The following is a 15,534-nucleotide window of genomic DNA, read 5'->3' on the forward strand; positions in this document are numbered from 1 at the left end:
TTACAATTAATACGTTATTACAAAGGGGCTATAATAATCTAAGTAAAATAAAGTGAAAATCATTATGATTTACATATTTAATAATTATAGGGTTGAACATGTTTTTATTGCAAGTCTTACAAATGTATTACAACATACAAAACTCATTTTTAAATGTCTTTGATGTGTATAAAAATATGTGTATGAACAAAAACTTTTAATAGTTACTGAAACATTAAATAGTATTTCGGCATAGTTGTTCCCCCCCCCATGTTTTATTTATTTTTTTTATTCTTTTTATTGAACAATAGACATACATACATATATACAAATAACAACAAAATAGAAAAAACAGTTCACATAGAATAAACCCTTATCAACATTATTTCATCTTACATAGTAAGACATACAAAAATAAAATAAAAAACAATAAATTAGAATTAAAAAACATGCTAAATACAAAACAATTTTGCATAAGCTTCTGGAACAGACTTGCATTTATTGTTTTGCATCATATTAGGAGATGTAAAATATGATTCAATTTCAACCAAAATAATTTAAAGTTTGGATTTACGTTTTAAAATTTAGATTTATGAATATGATATTTCCTCATGTCTTTTTTCACGTTTATGACATCAGTGTTTACCCATTACGTCACTGTTTCCTTTGTACGAGCCCATACCAAATATGGAATTAGCTTATGGTGACGTAGGACGTAGCTCGGTAACCTTCTTAGAGGGCAGACACGACTAATCAATATCAGAAAATCATCTAAATACGCAAGAGGGATTTCTGTTAACTGCTGTTGCATGCCATAAAATCCCACTCTTGGTGTTTTTTGACTTATTGTTATATGCTGTGTAGTTTAAATTTAGCTAACTGCCGTCGGAGACACTAAAGAGCGAGCAGCTTCCGTTCGGCGCTCGATTCAATAGCCTGCTCCTTGCTTGTGCCTCCATGGCGTCGTGTCTCTGTGCTCTCTCAGTAACAGAAAGTGGCCGCCTCTCCGCCGCCGCTGCAGACTCAAAGCTCACAGACTCGCTCGGCGCCTTTAACCGCCATTTTGGAGTCAGGGAACCGAGAGTCGGCAGCAGCGGCGAGAGACACGTGAAAGGGGCCAAACGGGGGCCCGAGGTGAGAGACACCGTTACGGCAAAGGCGCAAAGGTGGGGGGAAGATGGCCGGGAGGGAGAAAAGAATTAAAAACACGGGGAGCGCTTACACGTTCGCGACTTGAGCTTCCCTCTGCAAGGACACTCGAGGCGCGGGCGGGCTGCTTACGGCCTTGCCACCCACCCCGGCCAGTAGGGGAAACAATTAAGTCAATAAAGCAGTATCTTAAGATATTGTTAAACCAGAGTAGGTGGTGGCCTTAAAGAGACAGGCGGATGTGCCCACTTCATATTAATGTTACGTGAAGGCAGTGTCAAAGCTGTCGTTAGCTTCTCTGCAGCTAAGTGCTAACACGGCACTAAATCATCTAGCATTCCAGTCAAAAGTCGATTTACACCGGGCTATTCTGATTCAAATTGACCCCGTGTTAGCCAGTGTTCGCATAACCACACTGGATTTATGTAGAGGTGATGGGATGTGGCTAAGTGTTAGCCCCGTTAGCAATTTACTACATCCAGGCTAATCGTTCAGCGTAGAGTTCAACGGTCAAGGTTAGCCAACCACCCAGAAAGCGTAGCCTAACAAGGCGTGCTAACAACAAAGAATGACAGTTGACCAAAAGGTGACTTTTACGGCACATTGTTCCTCATTTGGATACCATTTGAGTTTCTGTTTTCACTCAAGAAAGTTTCAGTGGGTGGGAGTACATAAAATTATGTATTTAGAGTGTCTCAACTGAGAGATTCAGTATGAGGCAGTGGTAAACACGTCTGCCTACGCAGGGTTCGAATCTCCAGCCTCTGTGATGTAGACCGATGTGAACTCAATTATTTTTTTCGTCATGTTATTGTGTATTATAATAGTTCAAATCAATTACTTATTTAAATGCTTTATGTCCTCCTTCACCAATTTATTTGCTTAATATTATTGAGGATAAAGCGGCATGGAAAAGGAATGAATGAATGAATGAATATTCATTAACTTGTACAGTGTTTCTATTGCACTGGCTATAAGAGCTGTTGTCCTGTTTCAATTGTTTTGTGCCTTTTGCCCAATGATAATAAAGGAATTCTGATTCTTATTTTTAGTCTTGCAAAGGAGCCCCTGTCAAATCCCCTCACATTACATTCATGCATACAGTGATCCCTCGTTTTTCGCGATTAACGGGGACCAGAACCCGTCGCGAGAAGTGGAAAAACCCATTGTGTGTTCAATGTATTTATTCAGATTTAGCATGGGAAGGAGATACATATAATTAGGGTTTGGCATGGTTTGAAATTGAACGGGTCCGATTCAGATTCCAATTTTCGATTCCGGTTCCGAACGATTCTCGATTCTGATTCTTTTAAGAGGCAGCGTCAAAAAAATTGCATAGTTTATATTAAGGACTTCTTGATGATTTTTTAAAAATTATATGAATTTCTCAAATGGCTATTTTTAAATTGTATATAAATATCAGTCTTTGAACCTGAGCAGTTTTTTTCCGCTCGGCGGTCAGGGCATCGAAACATGGAATCGAAATTTAAAAATTCGAAAGGTTCTAGGAGCATTGGAGTGTTAGAACCGGTTCCCATTGATGCTCGATGCCCAACCTTGCATATAAGACATGCTTCTTCACTTTTTCCCCAAAGCATAATTTAAAAAATTATATGTATACATACAGTGCCCTCCATAATTATTGGCACCCGTGAAAAAGATGTGTTTTTTAACTTCTAATAATTTTTTAAAATTCAAAAAATATGGGACCCTAATGGAAAAATGGAGAAAAATCCAACCTTCAATACAAGTGTATTCATTCAGTGGGGAAAAAATCCCACATAAAGAAAAAAATATTTGACATCAAATAATCTGTGTCACAATTATTAGCACCCCTGGTGTTAATACTTTGTACAACCCCCTTTTACCAACAAAACAAGGGCTGGCGACTGAGATGGCCGTGGGAGGAGCTTGATTTTGTGTCTGGTGAACCATTTCTGTGTAGATTTGGCCATATGTTTAGGGTCATTGTCTTGCTGAAAGACCCAGTGGCGACCCATCTTCAGCTTTCGGGCAGAGGGCAACAAATTTTGATTTAAAATGTCCTGGTATTTCAAAGCATTCATGATGCCATGCACCCTAACAAGGTTCCCAGGGCCTTTGGAAGCGAAACAGCCCCACAGCATCACTGACCCACCCCACCCCCATCTGACCAAAGCACACGGTCCCAGTTGAAGCCTGAGCGAGTCGACTCAAATCCGCTCGGAGCTGCCCACTTGAGTTGCCATAGCAACTGTTAAATGATGATTGACGCATGCGGCGCTTCAGAAGATCGTGACACTGACAAGAGCAAACACAACTGTCAATCATCGTTAACTTGAACAACTCAGTGCACGTGCACTGCCTCCCTGATTAACAAAGGGAAGGGAGAGGGAGACTGCACGATCGGCTCGGGACAGCTCATCTGTATTTTTAATTCTTTTTTATTGGAAAAAAATCTGCGATGGACTGAGGGCGCAAGTTTGAAGCGCGAAGTAGTGAGGGATCACTGTACACAAAACCAAACGGTTAATACAACAATTGTTTTTTAAATGGTGGACAAAGAAAAACTCTAATTTACTAGGTACGTAGTAGAATAGAATTATCTATTCTTTTCAGCAATGTCGGATCATACAATTTTTTTGTGTCTTTCAAGGGTTCTGCGTCTCAAAATCCTGCAATCACGGATAATGACAGCACTTACAGAGGAGGTAGGTCCAAAATAGAAAGCTGTATTTTCCGCAGTATCCTTGAGATAGCCTACAATTGTTGAATGAATGACAATAAACCACAGTGACTTATTTTCCTTTGTTCCCTCCCTTGCAGTAAAAGTCCCTGCCCAGACCGGGTGGGTGGGGCGAATTTGGGCCGTATGGCATCAGGGCAAGGTGGGCGGCCCATGCCAGCCGGGGCGGTTGCGGGCTCGTCGGGTCTGGCTAAACCGCTCTACCTGCAACGTTTGGAGCGTTCCCTGAGGCTGGACAGCTTCTTGCACCAAACGTCTGCCATTTTCAACCAAGACATCACCAGGTAGGTCTGTCACGATAACAAATTTTAGTGTGCGATAATTATTCTCATAAATTATTGCGATATGCAATATTATTGCGCCCCCCCCCCAATTTTTTTTAACCAATTTACAATAACACAGTGAGAATACAGTATATATTAATAGATCAAGTACACCCATTTAAACGTGATAAATATTTACTCTTAAATTCAAAAATACTTTTTAAGAAATCACAACTAAAAAAAATAGACTATGCCTCTTAAGTAAAAAAAACAACAATATTGATACCTCACAGAAACACAGAATAAATGTGTTTAAAAAAAAAAAAATTTGCACTTAATAACTTAAGCATTTAGGCAAATGAATACTTTTCCCATCATAGCTTCTGCAATGGTGTTCCATAGGGATGCAACAATACAGTTAAGTCATGGTTCGGTACGATTTTTGATGGGGGGGGGACACGATTTTCGATCCGATTCAATACATTTAATGCTCCGTAAAAAAATAACATTATATATATATATTTTTCTTTTTTCTTTTTTTGCTAAGGAGCAAAAATTAAATTACCATCCTATAAACATGCATTTTAGTGCATAATATTTATGTGCTTAGTTCTTACTCATCTGAAAAATTTTTACATAAAAGTGCTAAGAGCAAATTTTACTGTTTGTAAAGTGAGGCAGGGCACACTGTTGATTGCAACAGCTCTCTTAGCAGCTAGGTTTAGTACATGAGCAAGACATCCTATTTGTGGGTCCGAGTCCATCTGTGTCACGTACTGAATTAACAATATTTGCAACATTATCTATAGTCACTGGTATGGATTGATTTGGCCTTCTTAGCTTCCATTCAGTTTAGAATTCATCGATGTAGTATATGGATAATAATCACTCTGGGCTCACATAGCCAATGGTATGGGACAAGCACATCTAGTTTGCCATTTCATGATGTCTATGTGTGCGCGCATTAAAAAAGTTAGCAAGCGCCGATGAAGTCACGTCTGCTCATTACTACACAACATCAGCATATGACAATCGACTTTCATAAACAGGACGACTTTGAAGCACAGCGCTCTTAATTTCATTCAGCTGTTCGTTGTCAAAGCGAGGTTGTTCGTAGCAGCCAAGTCGGTAACAATGTTTTGGCGGACTTCGTTGTAAATATCCGGCGTTGTGCTGAAAAATAGCCGCTCCGCGTGAAATGTCACTCCTGATGGGAGCGCCCACACGTCAACAACACCGGCGCGCCATAGATGGTCCACAGTCACTCCGGAGCACTGACGCTGCCGGTATACTTTGAACAATAGGATATAATGGGAACGATTGGCTCCGGCGCTAGTTTTTGCCGGACCTGGAACGAAGATGCATTTTGCGCAGTTGGTAACGAGGAATCAGAACTTTTAACAGCACGTCTGCCGCACGCGCACACGCACGCGCACGCGAGGCGATAAATCGCAGCAGAAAAATTACCGCCTTCATTTTTATTTATCGCGCGATAAATGGAATTATTGGATATTGCGACAGGCTTATCATCAGGTACTGTCAAACAAGGCAACTATTCTGTAGTCCATTATAACCTACTTTGTGCACACTGAACAGTTTTTCGTTTGAAGTTTTACAAAAAATAGTAGCAAAACTCTCTAAACCTTTCCAGTGATGACAGTGACGACAGTGATGGCGCTCTGGGCTCCAGCCTCTCCATTGAACCTTTGACGGTGAAGAGGGAGCCCTCTGACCAAGAGGACGCCTTTGCTGAAAGCAAGCCCCTTAATGGCGTTCTTCTGCCAGGTAAATTGGCGAGACATTCTCCTCAAGTATCCAATCATAACATTAAATGTGATTTTTCCACTTTTGTAGACCAAAAGACAGACAAAGCAAACCTGTACAATTTCTCTAAAATGAAGAAGAACCGGAAATGGTTGAAGGTGAGGAATATGTTGCACTTTTTTTGTGTAAATGCACTAGAGTAGAAACGAATACTCGAGTAACTCGAGTTTAAAAACTGATCCGAGTAATTTTATTCACCTCGAGGAATCGTTAAATTTTGCCAGCTCCAAGCATCACGTTTTGCCCGGACTACTTTTAATTCGGGACAACGCGCTGATGTCACGTGCGTAGAGGAAGAAGTAAAATTACCTGACTGCAGCCGACAGCCGCTACAAACTACACCGTCGTTGCTAAAAACTAGCCCGCATGATGTGGTGGCAGCAGGTAGCATCTGATGCGTCTCATAGATATCACATGTATGTGGAACTAGATGCGAAATGACAGAGTCAGCGGTGTTAGTAAACAGCCCCCATCTTAAAGCAGTACATTTCTCAGCGCTAATAAGATTAATGTTACTGTCATTCGCTCACGTACATAACGTTAGCCCTGCGGAGGGCTAGGTTTCTATTAAGACCGCTGTTGATGCGTGGCTAATGTGTCTTACATACAGGCTTTATTTAATCTGTGAAACATAGCGCTGTAGAGTGATGAGGGTGTAAAATGAAAATATGATCAAGCTAACTGTCAATTTTAGCTCAGTAGTCATTGCTGGATAAAACACCAAGTAGCACTGGCCCCTAATGTGCTCCAATACAGCAGGTATCATACTGTAACGTTGACAAAGAGTCACCCACTTCGTTAGGTTGCAATTATTTCTTTTTTGGGAACTTGTGGAACGACAACAACAACAGGAAGGCACGTCTCTCACTCTCCCGCACCTCCCTCACCCCCGTACGTCATGCGGTGCATTCAGGAACGTATGCAAATACCCCCGCCATATTATAACCTGATATGTTATAATACATTTATTTTGAACACTGCAAAAACTCAAAATCCTATCAGGACTTACAGTTTAGACTGACTTAAAACTTAACTAGAACTTAAAAATGGCTTGACACAAATGGAAATTCAATTGAAACACATGGGAAAAACACCTAACTTTTAAGTGATGTGTGTTATCAAGCGTAATGGCATTTTTGGGTAAGAAATGCATATATTTTTTATAAGATCTAAAAGTTTTTGGAGTGAAAGCAGTGAATTGGTCTTTTATTTATTCTAGTCACATCTGAGAGGCAATTGTTGGCTGTTTTCAACAATGTACATCGAAAATAAAGACATTGATTGACTGCAAATGGTTCAATATTAGATGAAATGTCTTTTTTTTCTCATGTATATTTACAATTGCTTTTTACCTAAAAAATATGTTTTATCTGATTACTCGATTAATCGATAGGATTTTCAGTCGATTACTCGATTACTAAAATATTCGATAGCTGCAGCCCTAAAATGCACCCTTTTCTAAATCATTCATCCTCTCAGAGCTTGTTGTTGAGCGACAACACTACCGACTCAGACACAGACTCGGACGACTCGGACTTCAGTTTGTCACGCGACGAGTTGCACGACATGCTGAGGTTGCACCGCTACACCAGGCAACATCAGAGCAAGTTTCACACAGACCGTGAGGTAAATAGACAGGTTTTCTTAAATCCAGCATCAACACTCAATTGACTTCACACGTCGTCTACTGGTTGCGCTGCAGCTTCAGCAGTATCAGTTCTACAGCACGGGCCTACTTTCCAGTCAAGACCTCTTCTATGAGCAACAGCGCCACTTCCTGGGTCCGAAGAAGAAGAAAATCAAAGAGGAGAAAAAATTCAAGGGTAAAAAAAAAAAAAAAAGATGTTTTTGTGACAAAACTTGTAAACATTGCCTTTTTTACCTAGCCAAGCTGAAGAAAGTGAAGAAGAAAAAGAAACGTGGCGACGGCGAATTTTCAGATGAGGGCATTCCTTACATTGCCAAGACCTTTGCCAAGTTCTCCCAGGATGCACCGGCGCCCATGATGAAGAAGAAGCATCTAAGCGTGGAGCAGCTGAACGCGCGCCGACGCAAGGTGTGGCTCACCATTGCGAAGAAGGAGATCCCCAAGGTTAGTAACCCTCTTATTTTCTGCAGCACAATTAAACTAACGTAATCTATCACAATTTTCAACAATTCAAGTTGAATGTTTGTATTTTTGAAAGTTCATTGATCATTTCGCCCCTGTTTTGCAGTCCTTCAAGCAGAAAACATCTGCTAAGAACCTGGTGTTGACCAATGCTAAAAAGGTAAGCAAGCAGCACTCTGATATGATTATTGGCGAACTTTCCTAAACAACTTTTCAATTTTGTCCTATCTGTAGTTGGCCCACCAGTGCATGCGAGAAGTAAGACGCGCAGCCATCCAGGCGCAAAAAAACTGCAAGGAGACGCTGCCTCGTGCCCGGCGCCTCACCAAGGAGATGATGCTCTACTGGAAAAAGTACGACAAGGTGGAGAAAGAGCACAGGAAGCGAGCAGAGAAAGAGGCGCTGGAGCAACGTAAACTGGACGAGGAGATGAAGGAGGTAGGTGGCGGTAAAGCACTGTTTTTTTTTCTGTCCCCCTGCACCTTGGAATAATATTTGTCTGTTTCCAGGCCAAGCGTCAGCAACGTAAGCTCAACTTCCTCATCACGCAGACAGAGCTCTACGCTCACTTCATGAGCGGGAAAGCCTCCGAAGGCTCGCCAGGGGGCGATGATGCTCAAGAGGAGATTCTAAAAAAGCTGGATGACACCAGCTCACGACGGCAGATCGACATCGGGGGCGGCGTGATGGTCAACGTAGGACAGGAGGACTATGGTATTGCGTCCTATATATTTTATTGTCATGAACTCATTCACTGCCATTGCCATAGACATTCATTTTCAAATTCATTTTAACTGGGATATGTGGTATTAATCATCATGTTTCAGTGATTCATTTACAGCGATATCCTATTCAAATTGATAAGACGTCTACCCCTCAGGGTATTCGCGGGGTCTTAAAAAGGCTATTAAAAAAGTCTTAAGTCCAATCATTTGACTATAAGGTGGTAAGATGTCTAAAATTCTCCTAAAATGTCATAAAAGGCCTTAAATACAGCCATGAAAGATCTATTGACTACTTTTATTCAGAACTCTATTCCCTGTTTTAAATGTTCCGATTTTTTTGGGACACTCTAAGATAACGACAAAGCAGAACTACCTGTGCTGGCCGGTCAGAATTTATCGAACATCACCAGCTATTGCTGCATTGCAAAATCACACCTTCTTAAAACTAGTTAAAGTCCCTTCTTTTCAGCGTAAATCTACTCAAAATAAGTGAATTTATCTGCCAGTGCTTAAAGTAAATTTTACTCAGATTTATTGAAATAAGAAATATAGCCTGCTGAAAATAAGTTTAAGATTTATTTTAAGCAATAAATTACTATGTTTTATGTTGAAAATGCTTTGAAATGTTAGAAAGAGTAGATTTTTTTCAAAACATTATTTGAAAGCATTTTTTTCTTGATTTAGGTAAGAATATGACCAACTTTTTGATGTATGGGTTTAATAAGAACAAGTAGGAATTTTAACGTTATGTTAAAGTGGAATAATCTGACACATTAATCTGTTGACTAGTCCTTAACACTCAAAATAAAATAGAGTATATGATTTGACTAGATTCAGGAGACAAATAATCTGATTAAGACGTTATAAATTTGCAGTGTGTCCACACGCAGTTGAGTGTTGACAGTTTAGTTAGCATAGCAGTGGAGAAAACTTTAACTGAATCAAATTACATTACTTGCATCCATGGATAAGTGGCCAACGGACATTGGCTGTGGAGTTTACAACTCTTGATTCACAACAGATGAATTAGAAAAATAAATTCATGTACTTTGCAAGTAATTCCAGGCCTCCAATTTTCCTTCAAGTCTTTTGTACTTTTTTTCCAGTATTGATGTGAAATGGGTCTTAGATTGTATTTATGATGGTTTTAAAACAGAGTTAAATATGGCTCGTTGAAACCTGCGGAGACCCTGAGATTCACAGTCAATGGCAGCCAATGAGTTAACTTAAATCATCACAAAGCGTCTAAAATGTGATGATGTGATTTCAGATAGTGAATACTACAAGTCTCAGGCCCTGAGGAACGCACAGGAGGCCTACCATATCCATCAGCAGAGAGTAAGTTGACATTATGTATACATTTTTGTATTTTGGTACACGTACCAGGAATTTTCACCGGGTTAGTTCCTGTAATTTTTGGCATTTGACTCTAAGCTTCACCCACCAAATTTATCCTCTGCAACTTGCATACTAAAATATTGTCAAATTACCGTCATTTTCGGACTATAAGCTGCTACTTTTTTCCCTCATTTTGAATCCTGCGGCTTATAGTCCAATGCAGCTTATTTGTTCATTTATTTGGGTTAATAGGGAACACTTTATTTGACAGTGGTGTCATAAGACTGTCATAATTATGACATGACACTATCATGGGCATTATGAATTCATATGACAGATGTCTTTAAGTATCATCTGGCAAATTAGGTCACTACCTCCATTTATCTCCAGCTTGGATCTTTTACATCCATTCGAAAGTGAGATAATTTGCCGGATGACACAAAAGGACAAATCTGTCATAAGCATTCAGTAATGCTCATGGCAGTGTCATGTCATAATTATGATGGTCTTATGACATTCTTATGGTACCACTGTCAAATAAAGTGTGACCAAATACCATTACTGGCAATTAATGTAACAACTGGAGCAGTAACTGAAGAACTGATTAGCACAGAACATGAATTTTGATTGTTATTTACATCTGTAGCGCTGCAATGCATGCTAGGAGGAATGTTGGAGGACAACAGTGTTTCCAGCAGGTGGCAGCAGAGGTTGACTGTCTCTGCCAAGGGAGCAGTGATGGCCGAAACATTACAGCAAATTGGTTCAAAGTGTTATCGTGGTTCAATTGGTCTTATGACATTTTATGATGCCGCTGTCCAATTAAGTGTTACCGGTTGATATCTTATGGTGTAAATATCCCATAATTCAGTGAGGACAGCTGTGGCTTGTAGTCCAGTGCAAATTACCTAAGAACAAATGCTGTTTTTGTGTCAAATTTGGTGGGTGGCGGCTTCTAGTCAGGTGCGCCTTATAGTTATAAAGATTACGGTATTAATTCTCCCCATGTGTAGACGCGTATGTTCGATGAAGACTCCCACGACAGTCGCTGCGCGTCCTCCTCTGCGGCCGCCGCTTCAGGATTTGGCGAAAGCTACAGTCTGTCCAATCCGTCTATCCAAGCCGGAGAGGACATCCCGCAGCCTACAATCTTCAACGGCAAGCTTAAGGGCTACCAGCTTAAAGGCATGAACTGGCTAGCCAACCTCTATGAACAAGTAAGATAGCATGTTAATAAGAATAGATTGATTTGTTCAGAATGGGTGGATTGAAAAGATTTTATTGTGCGCAGGGTATTAATGGCATCCTAGCAGATGAGATGGGGCTTGGGAAAACTGTCCAGAGTATCGCCCTGTTGGCCCACCTGGCAGAGGTAGGTGCTCTCAAGCAGCCTCTACCTGAAAAGCCATAGAAAAATATACAGTTGTAATACTCACGATTTGAGTGTTTTCCTTTAACATAGAGAGACAACATCTGGGGTCCCTTTCTCATCATCTCTCCCGCATCCACGCTTAACAATTGGCATCAGGAGTTCTCCCGCTTTGTGCCCAAATTCAAGGTGGGGAATCTTGGTTTTACACTCTGAGAAATACGCTCACTAGGAGGCAGTATTCTACCAGGAATGAGTTGTCTGACATAAACAGTGACTTCTGTTAAGCAAATAATGATGTACGTGCCATGAACACACACAAAAACTCGCAAGTGTATTTTCACTTTGACAATAAATCAGCTCCAGTCCGTTCTGCTAATGAGCTGTGAAAAGAGCTTATAACAGTTTGAAGATAAGCTTCCTCAAGACTGACTGAAAACAATTGAATGGCGGTCGGTGTTGATCGATGTAATGATGCAGAAATGCTTTTCACATTGCGTTTGTCAGCGACCTAAGAATCAAAGCTGTGATTCATGGTTGTTGCTTAGCCAAAATGTCTCCCTTGGGAGCGTCACATTGGCTATGTTTTTATAAGTTTTGTTTAAGTTTGTTTGCTGTCCAATTGATTCACATCCCTTCACAAATAACTTCGAATTTAGATCAGGGTGATTTAAAATACACACAATACTTTGATAGTCATTTTCAGTGATCTTGTGGGTTTGTGAGTGACCTGTTGTCCTCTTGTAATAATTTTCACGCTAATTTGTCCCCTAGGTGTTGCCGTATTGGGGTAACCCTCATGATCGCAAAGTTATTCGTAAATTCTGGAGTCAGGTAAGCAAGAGATGATTACTCTACACGTTTTTTCCTCTTCTAGTGTATAAGGCAAGGCAAATTTATTTATATAGCACAATTCAACACAAGGCAATTCAAAGTGCTTCACATCACTTGAAGATGATAAAAATCACATTAAATCAATAAAACGTAAAAACAAAGACAGTCGAAACAGGGAATAAAATTATACATAAAAATAGCATTTAATGACGGCTAGAATTAAGATAAATTCATTGATTCATTCATTTTCCATGCCGCTTTTCCTCACGAGGGTCGTGGAGGTGCTGGTGCCTATCCCAGCTAACTATGGGTAGTAGGCAGGGTAATATGTAAATAAATAATAATCATTTAAATCAGCAATGGAGATGAAGCACATGAGGAAGAGAAAGAAAATAGCCTGAAATATATAGGCAGTTATGGATACGCTGTGCTAAACAAAAGCGTTTTTAGCCTTGATTTAAAGGAGCTAAAAGTTTGAGCATACTTAAGACCTTCAGATAAGTTGTTCCATAGGTGAGGAGCATAATAACTAAATGCTCCCTCACCCTGCTTGGTTCTTGTTCTTGGAACATACAGAAGACGGGTTCCAGACGACCTTAGGGGTCTAGATGTTTCATAGGAATCTAACAAATCAAGCATGTATTTTGGTCCAAGGCCATTAAGTGATTTGTGGACGAGCAGTAGTATTTTATAGTCTATCCTTTGACTCACTGGAAGCCAGTGTAACGATTTCAAAACCGGTGTAAGGTGGTCTAGTTTCCTTGTATTTGTGAGGACTCTGGCTGCAGCACTCTGTACTAGCTGCAGCTTCCTGACTGATTTTTTTATCAAGACCTGTAAATATACCGTTGCAGTAGTCCAATCTATTGAAAATGAATGCATGCATAAGTTTTTCCATTTCTTGTTGAGTCAGAAGCCCCTTAATTCTGGCTATAATTTTTAGGTGGTAATAAGCAGACTAAGTGACGGACTTTAGATGGCTATCAAATTTTAGGTCTGAGTCAATAATTACGCTAATATTTCTGACTTGATTTGTAGCTGTAAGTGATATTGTGCTAAGGTGCCTGCTTATCTTTGACCTTTCCTTTTTTGGCCCCAAAATGGTCACTTCTGTCTTCTCCAGATTTAGCTTGAGAACATTCTGGCACATCCATTCATTGATTTAATAAATGCATTTACTCAGGGAGTCTAAGGGACTATAATCATGTGGTGACACACAAATGTAGAGTTGTGTGTCATCTGCATATGTGTGATAGGATATGTCATACTGTTCCATAATCTCAGCTAGGGGAAGCATATAGATGTTAAATAAGAGTGGTCCAGCAATTGACCCTTGATGGACTCCACACGTGAATTTGGTTCGTTCTGACTGATGGTTTCCGATTGACACAAAGTAATCCATATCATGTAAATAAGATGTGAACCACTGAAGAGCAGAGTCAGTAAGCCCTACCCACTGTTCCAATCTCTAAGATCTACTGCTTTTGTGTATGTGCGTGTTTAGAAGACGCTCTACACTCAAAACGCACCGTTCCACGTGGTGATCACCAGCTACCAGCTGGTGGTCCAGGATGTCAAGTACTTCCAGAGGGTCAAGTGGCAATACATGGTTCTGGATGAAGCTCAGGCATTGAAAAGCAGTACAAGGTGAGCGTGTACTATATTCATAATCACCCACTTATTCATTTAGCTTTGTATTGTTGTGGAAAATAACACTTATCACCACTTTGGTGATTTCAGTGTGAGGTGGAAGATCCTTCTGCAGTTCCAGTGTCGGAACAGGCTGCTCCTCACAGGGACGCCTATCCAAAACACAATGGCAGAGCTGTGGGCCCTGCTTCACTTCATCATGCCCACATTGTTCGATTCTCACGAGGAGTTCAACGAGTGGTTTTCCAAGGACATCGAGAGTCACGCCGAAAACAAGTCGGCCATCGATGAGAGTGCGTTTTTTTTTCTGACAGATGTTTTTAATACCCTTATGAAATTCAAATGTAAAAAAAGAAGAATTCATTGTGGTCTCCTGTTAATCACTGTTGTTTTTGGCAGCCATTTTAATTTTCATCTTGGTCTTAGTCTTTTCGTCTTAGTCATATTTCAGTCATTTCTAAATGTGTTTGGCTTCGTCTAGTGTTAGTCAACGAAAACTCAGACAAAATTCGACTAGTTTTAGTCGACAATTCTAAAAATGTTTTCATGTATAGAGTTCAAAAGTTTTAGTCCATAAATAAATAAATAAATGAAAGGTTTCCAACGATTTCGAATGAACATGACAGACGATCACGTAACTGGAGTCTACAAGGACAGCAATATTTTCATGATGATGATACACACTCAGCAGGAAAACAGTACATTATTTGCAATTATTTAAACTCACCTGAAAGCGATAAACTAGATGTAAAATGTTTTCCAAGAGTTTAAGAAGACTCCGACTCACCGCGCCTGAAGCTAATGCTAACGCTACAAGTTAGTTTAGTGTGCGATGATCACTCAGCACAGGCCTTTAAAGGCTAAAGCAACATGACATATCTAGCCAAGATAAGAAAGCAAAACTTACCAAGCAGCAATTGACAAATATGTTTCACAAAAGGAGCCTGGAATGGGCACAGTCTTACTCACAGGCCGGTGAGTAATCGTGTGTGTGGGGCGGGGAGGTCGGAAGGAGGCGCAGCACATCACATGAGTGACACGACCGAACACTGCTAAATGCGTAAAATAAGAAAATATCACACATTGTGTATTTATGACTGAAACTATGGCGAATTTCATCTCGTTCTCGTGTCGTCAGGCAAAAACTGGCATCCCTCTTGTTATGTTTTAGTCTCCCAAGACACGTTTGCAGCGCGTCATTGTAAGTTGATCGTTATGAAAAAAATTTTCGTTGAGGAAATATTTTCGTTATCGTTGACGAAAACAACACTCCTGTTAATGTATTCTAAGATTTCCACCTTTTGTTACACCCTCGCGTTGATCTTTATTTTTTTATTCATAGACCAACTTTCACGACTGCACATGATCCTCAAGCCTTTCATGCTACGCAGGATCAAGAAGGATGTGGAGAACGAGCTCTCAGATAAGGTACTACGCACACACGCACACAAATTTTCTTTTCCCACAAATGCCATCAGAATATATCATACTCATGGTTAAGACAAAGTGTGGGGCAATGTAAACCTGCACCCCTCCTCTATTCATCTCCTTAAGCGGCTTATTGACAA

At 40.3% G+C, this 15,534-nt stretch overlaps 1 protein-coding gene across 6 annotated transcripts in view; it reads left to right on the forward strand.

Moving 5' to 3' along the window:
* Nucleotides 1–947: 947 nt before the first annotated feature.
* Nucleotides 948–15,534, forward strand: part of ino80 (INO80 complex ATPase subunit) — a 51,446-nt gene continuing 36,859 nt past the window's right edge. For 4 of the 6 annotated variants that reach the window (XM_057822955.1, XM_057822958.1, XM_057822960.1 and 1 more), the window contains exons 1-19: nucleotides 948–1,113; nucleotides 3,764–3,818; nucleotides 3,934–4,137; nucleotides 5,768–5,901; nucleotides 5,971–6,038; nucleotides 7,420–7,566; nucleotides 7,643–7,763; nucleotides 7,827–8,032; nucleotides 8,157–8,210; nucleotides 8,285–8,488; nucleotides 8,560–8,764; nucleotides 10,046–10,113; nucleotides 11,127–11,330; nucleotides 11,405–11,485; nucleotides 11,576–11,671; nucleotides 12,257–12,316; nucleotides 13,821–13,963; nucleotides 14,057–14,259; nucleotides 15,309–15,394. In XM_057822955.1, the coding sequence (XP_057678938.1) occupies nucleotides 3,980–4,137; nucleotides 5,768–5,901; nucleotides 5,971–6,038; nucleotides 7,420–7,566; nucleotides 7,643–7,763; nucleotides 7,827–8,032; nucleotides 8,157–8,210; nucleotides 8,285–8,488; nucleotides 8,560–8,764; nucleotides 10,046–10,113; nucleotides 11,127–11,330; nucleotides 11,405–11,485; nucleotides 11,576–11,671; nucleotides 12,257–12,316; nucleotides 13,821–13,963; nucleotides 14,057–14,259; nucleotides 15,309–15,394 (2,238 nt within the window). In that variant the 5' untranslated portion in view covers nucleotides 948–1,113; nucleotides 3,764–3,818; nucleotides 3,934–3,979. Of the gene's footprint in view, nucleotides 1,146–1,169; nucleotides 3,692–3,763; nucleotides 3,819–3,933; nucleotides 4,138–5,767; nucleotides 5,902–5,970; nucleotides 6,039–7,419; nucleotides 7,567–7,642; nucleotides 7,764–7,826; nucleotides 8,033–8,156; nucleotides 8,211–8,284; nucleotides 8,489–8,559; nucleotides 8,765–10,045; nucleotides 10,114–11,126; nucleotides 11,331–11,404; nucleotides 11,486–11,575; nucleotides 11,672–12,256; nucleotides 12,317–13,820; nucleotides 13,964–14,056; nucleotides 14,260–15,308; nucleotides 15,395–15,534 lie in introns of those variants that run through there. The other 2 variants (XM_057822956.1, XM_057822957.1) reach the window with 2 other exon arrangements.

This window comes from Corythoichthys intestinalis, chromosome 19 (assembly GCF_030265065.1).
Source record: "Corythoichthys intestinalis isolate RoL2023-P3 chromosome 19, ASM3026506v1, whole genome shotgun sequence".
NCBI lineage: Eukaryota > Metazoa > Chordata > Actinopteri > Syngnathiformes > Syngnathidae > Corythoichthys > Corythoichthys intestinalis.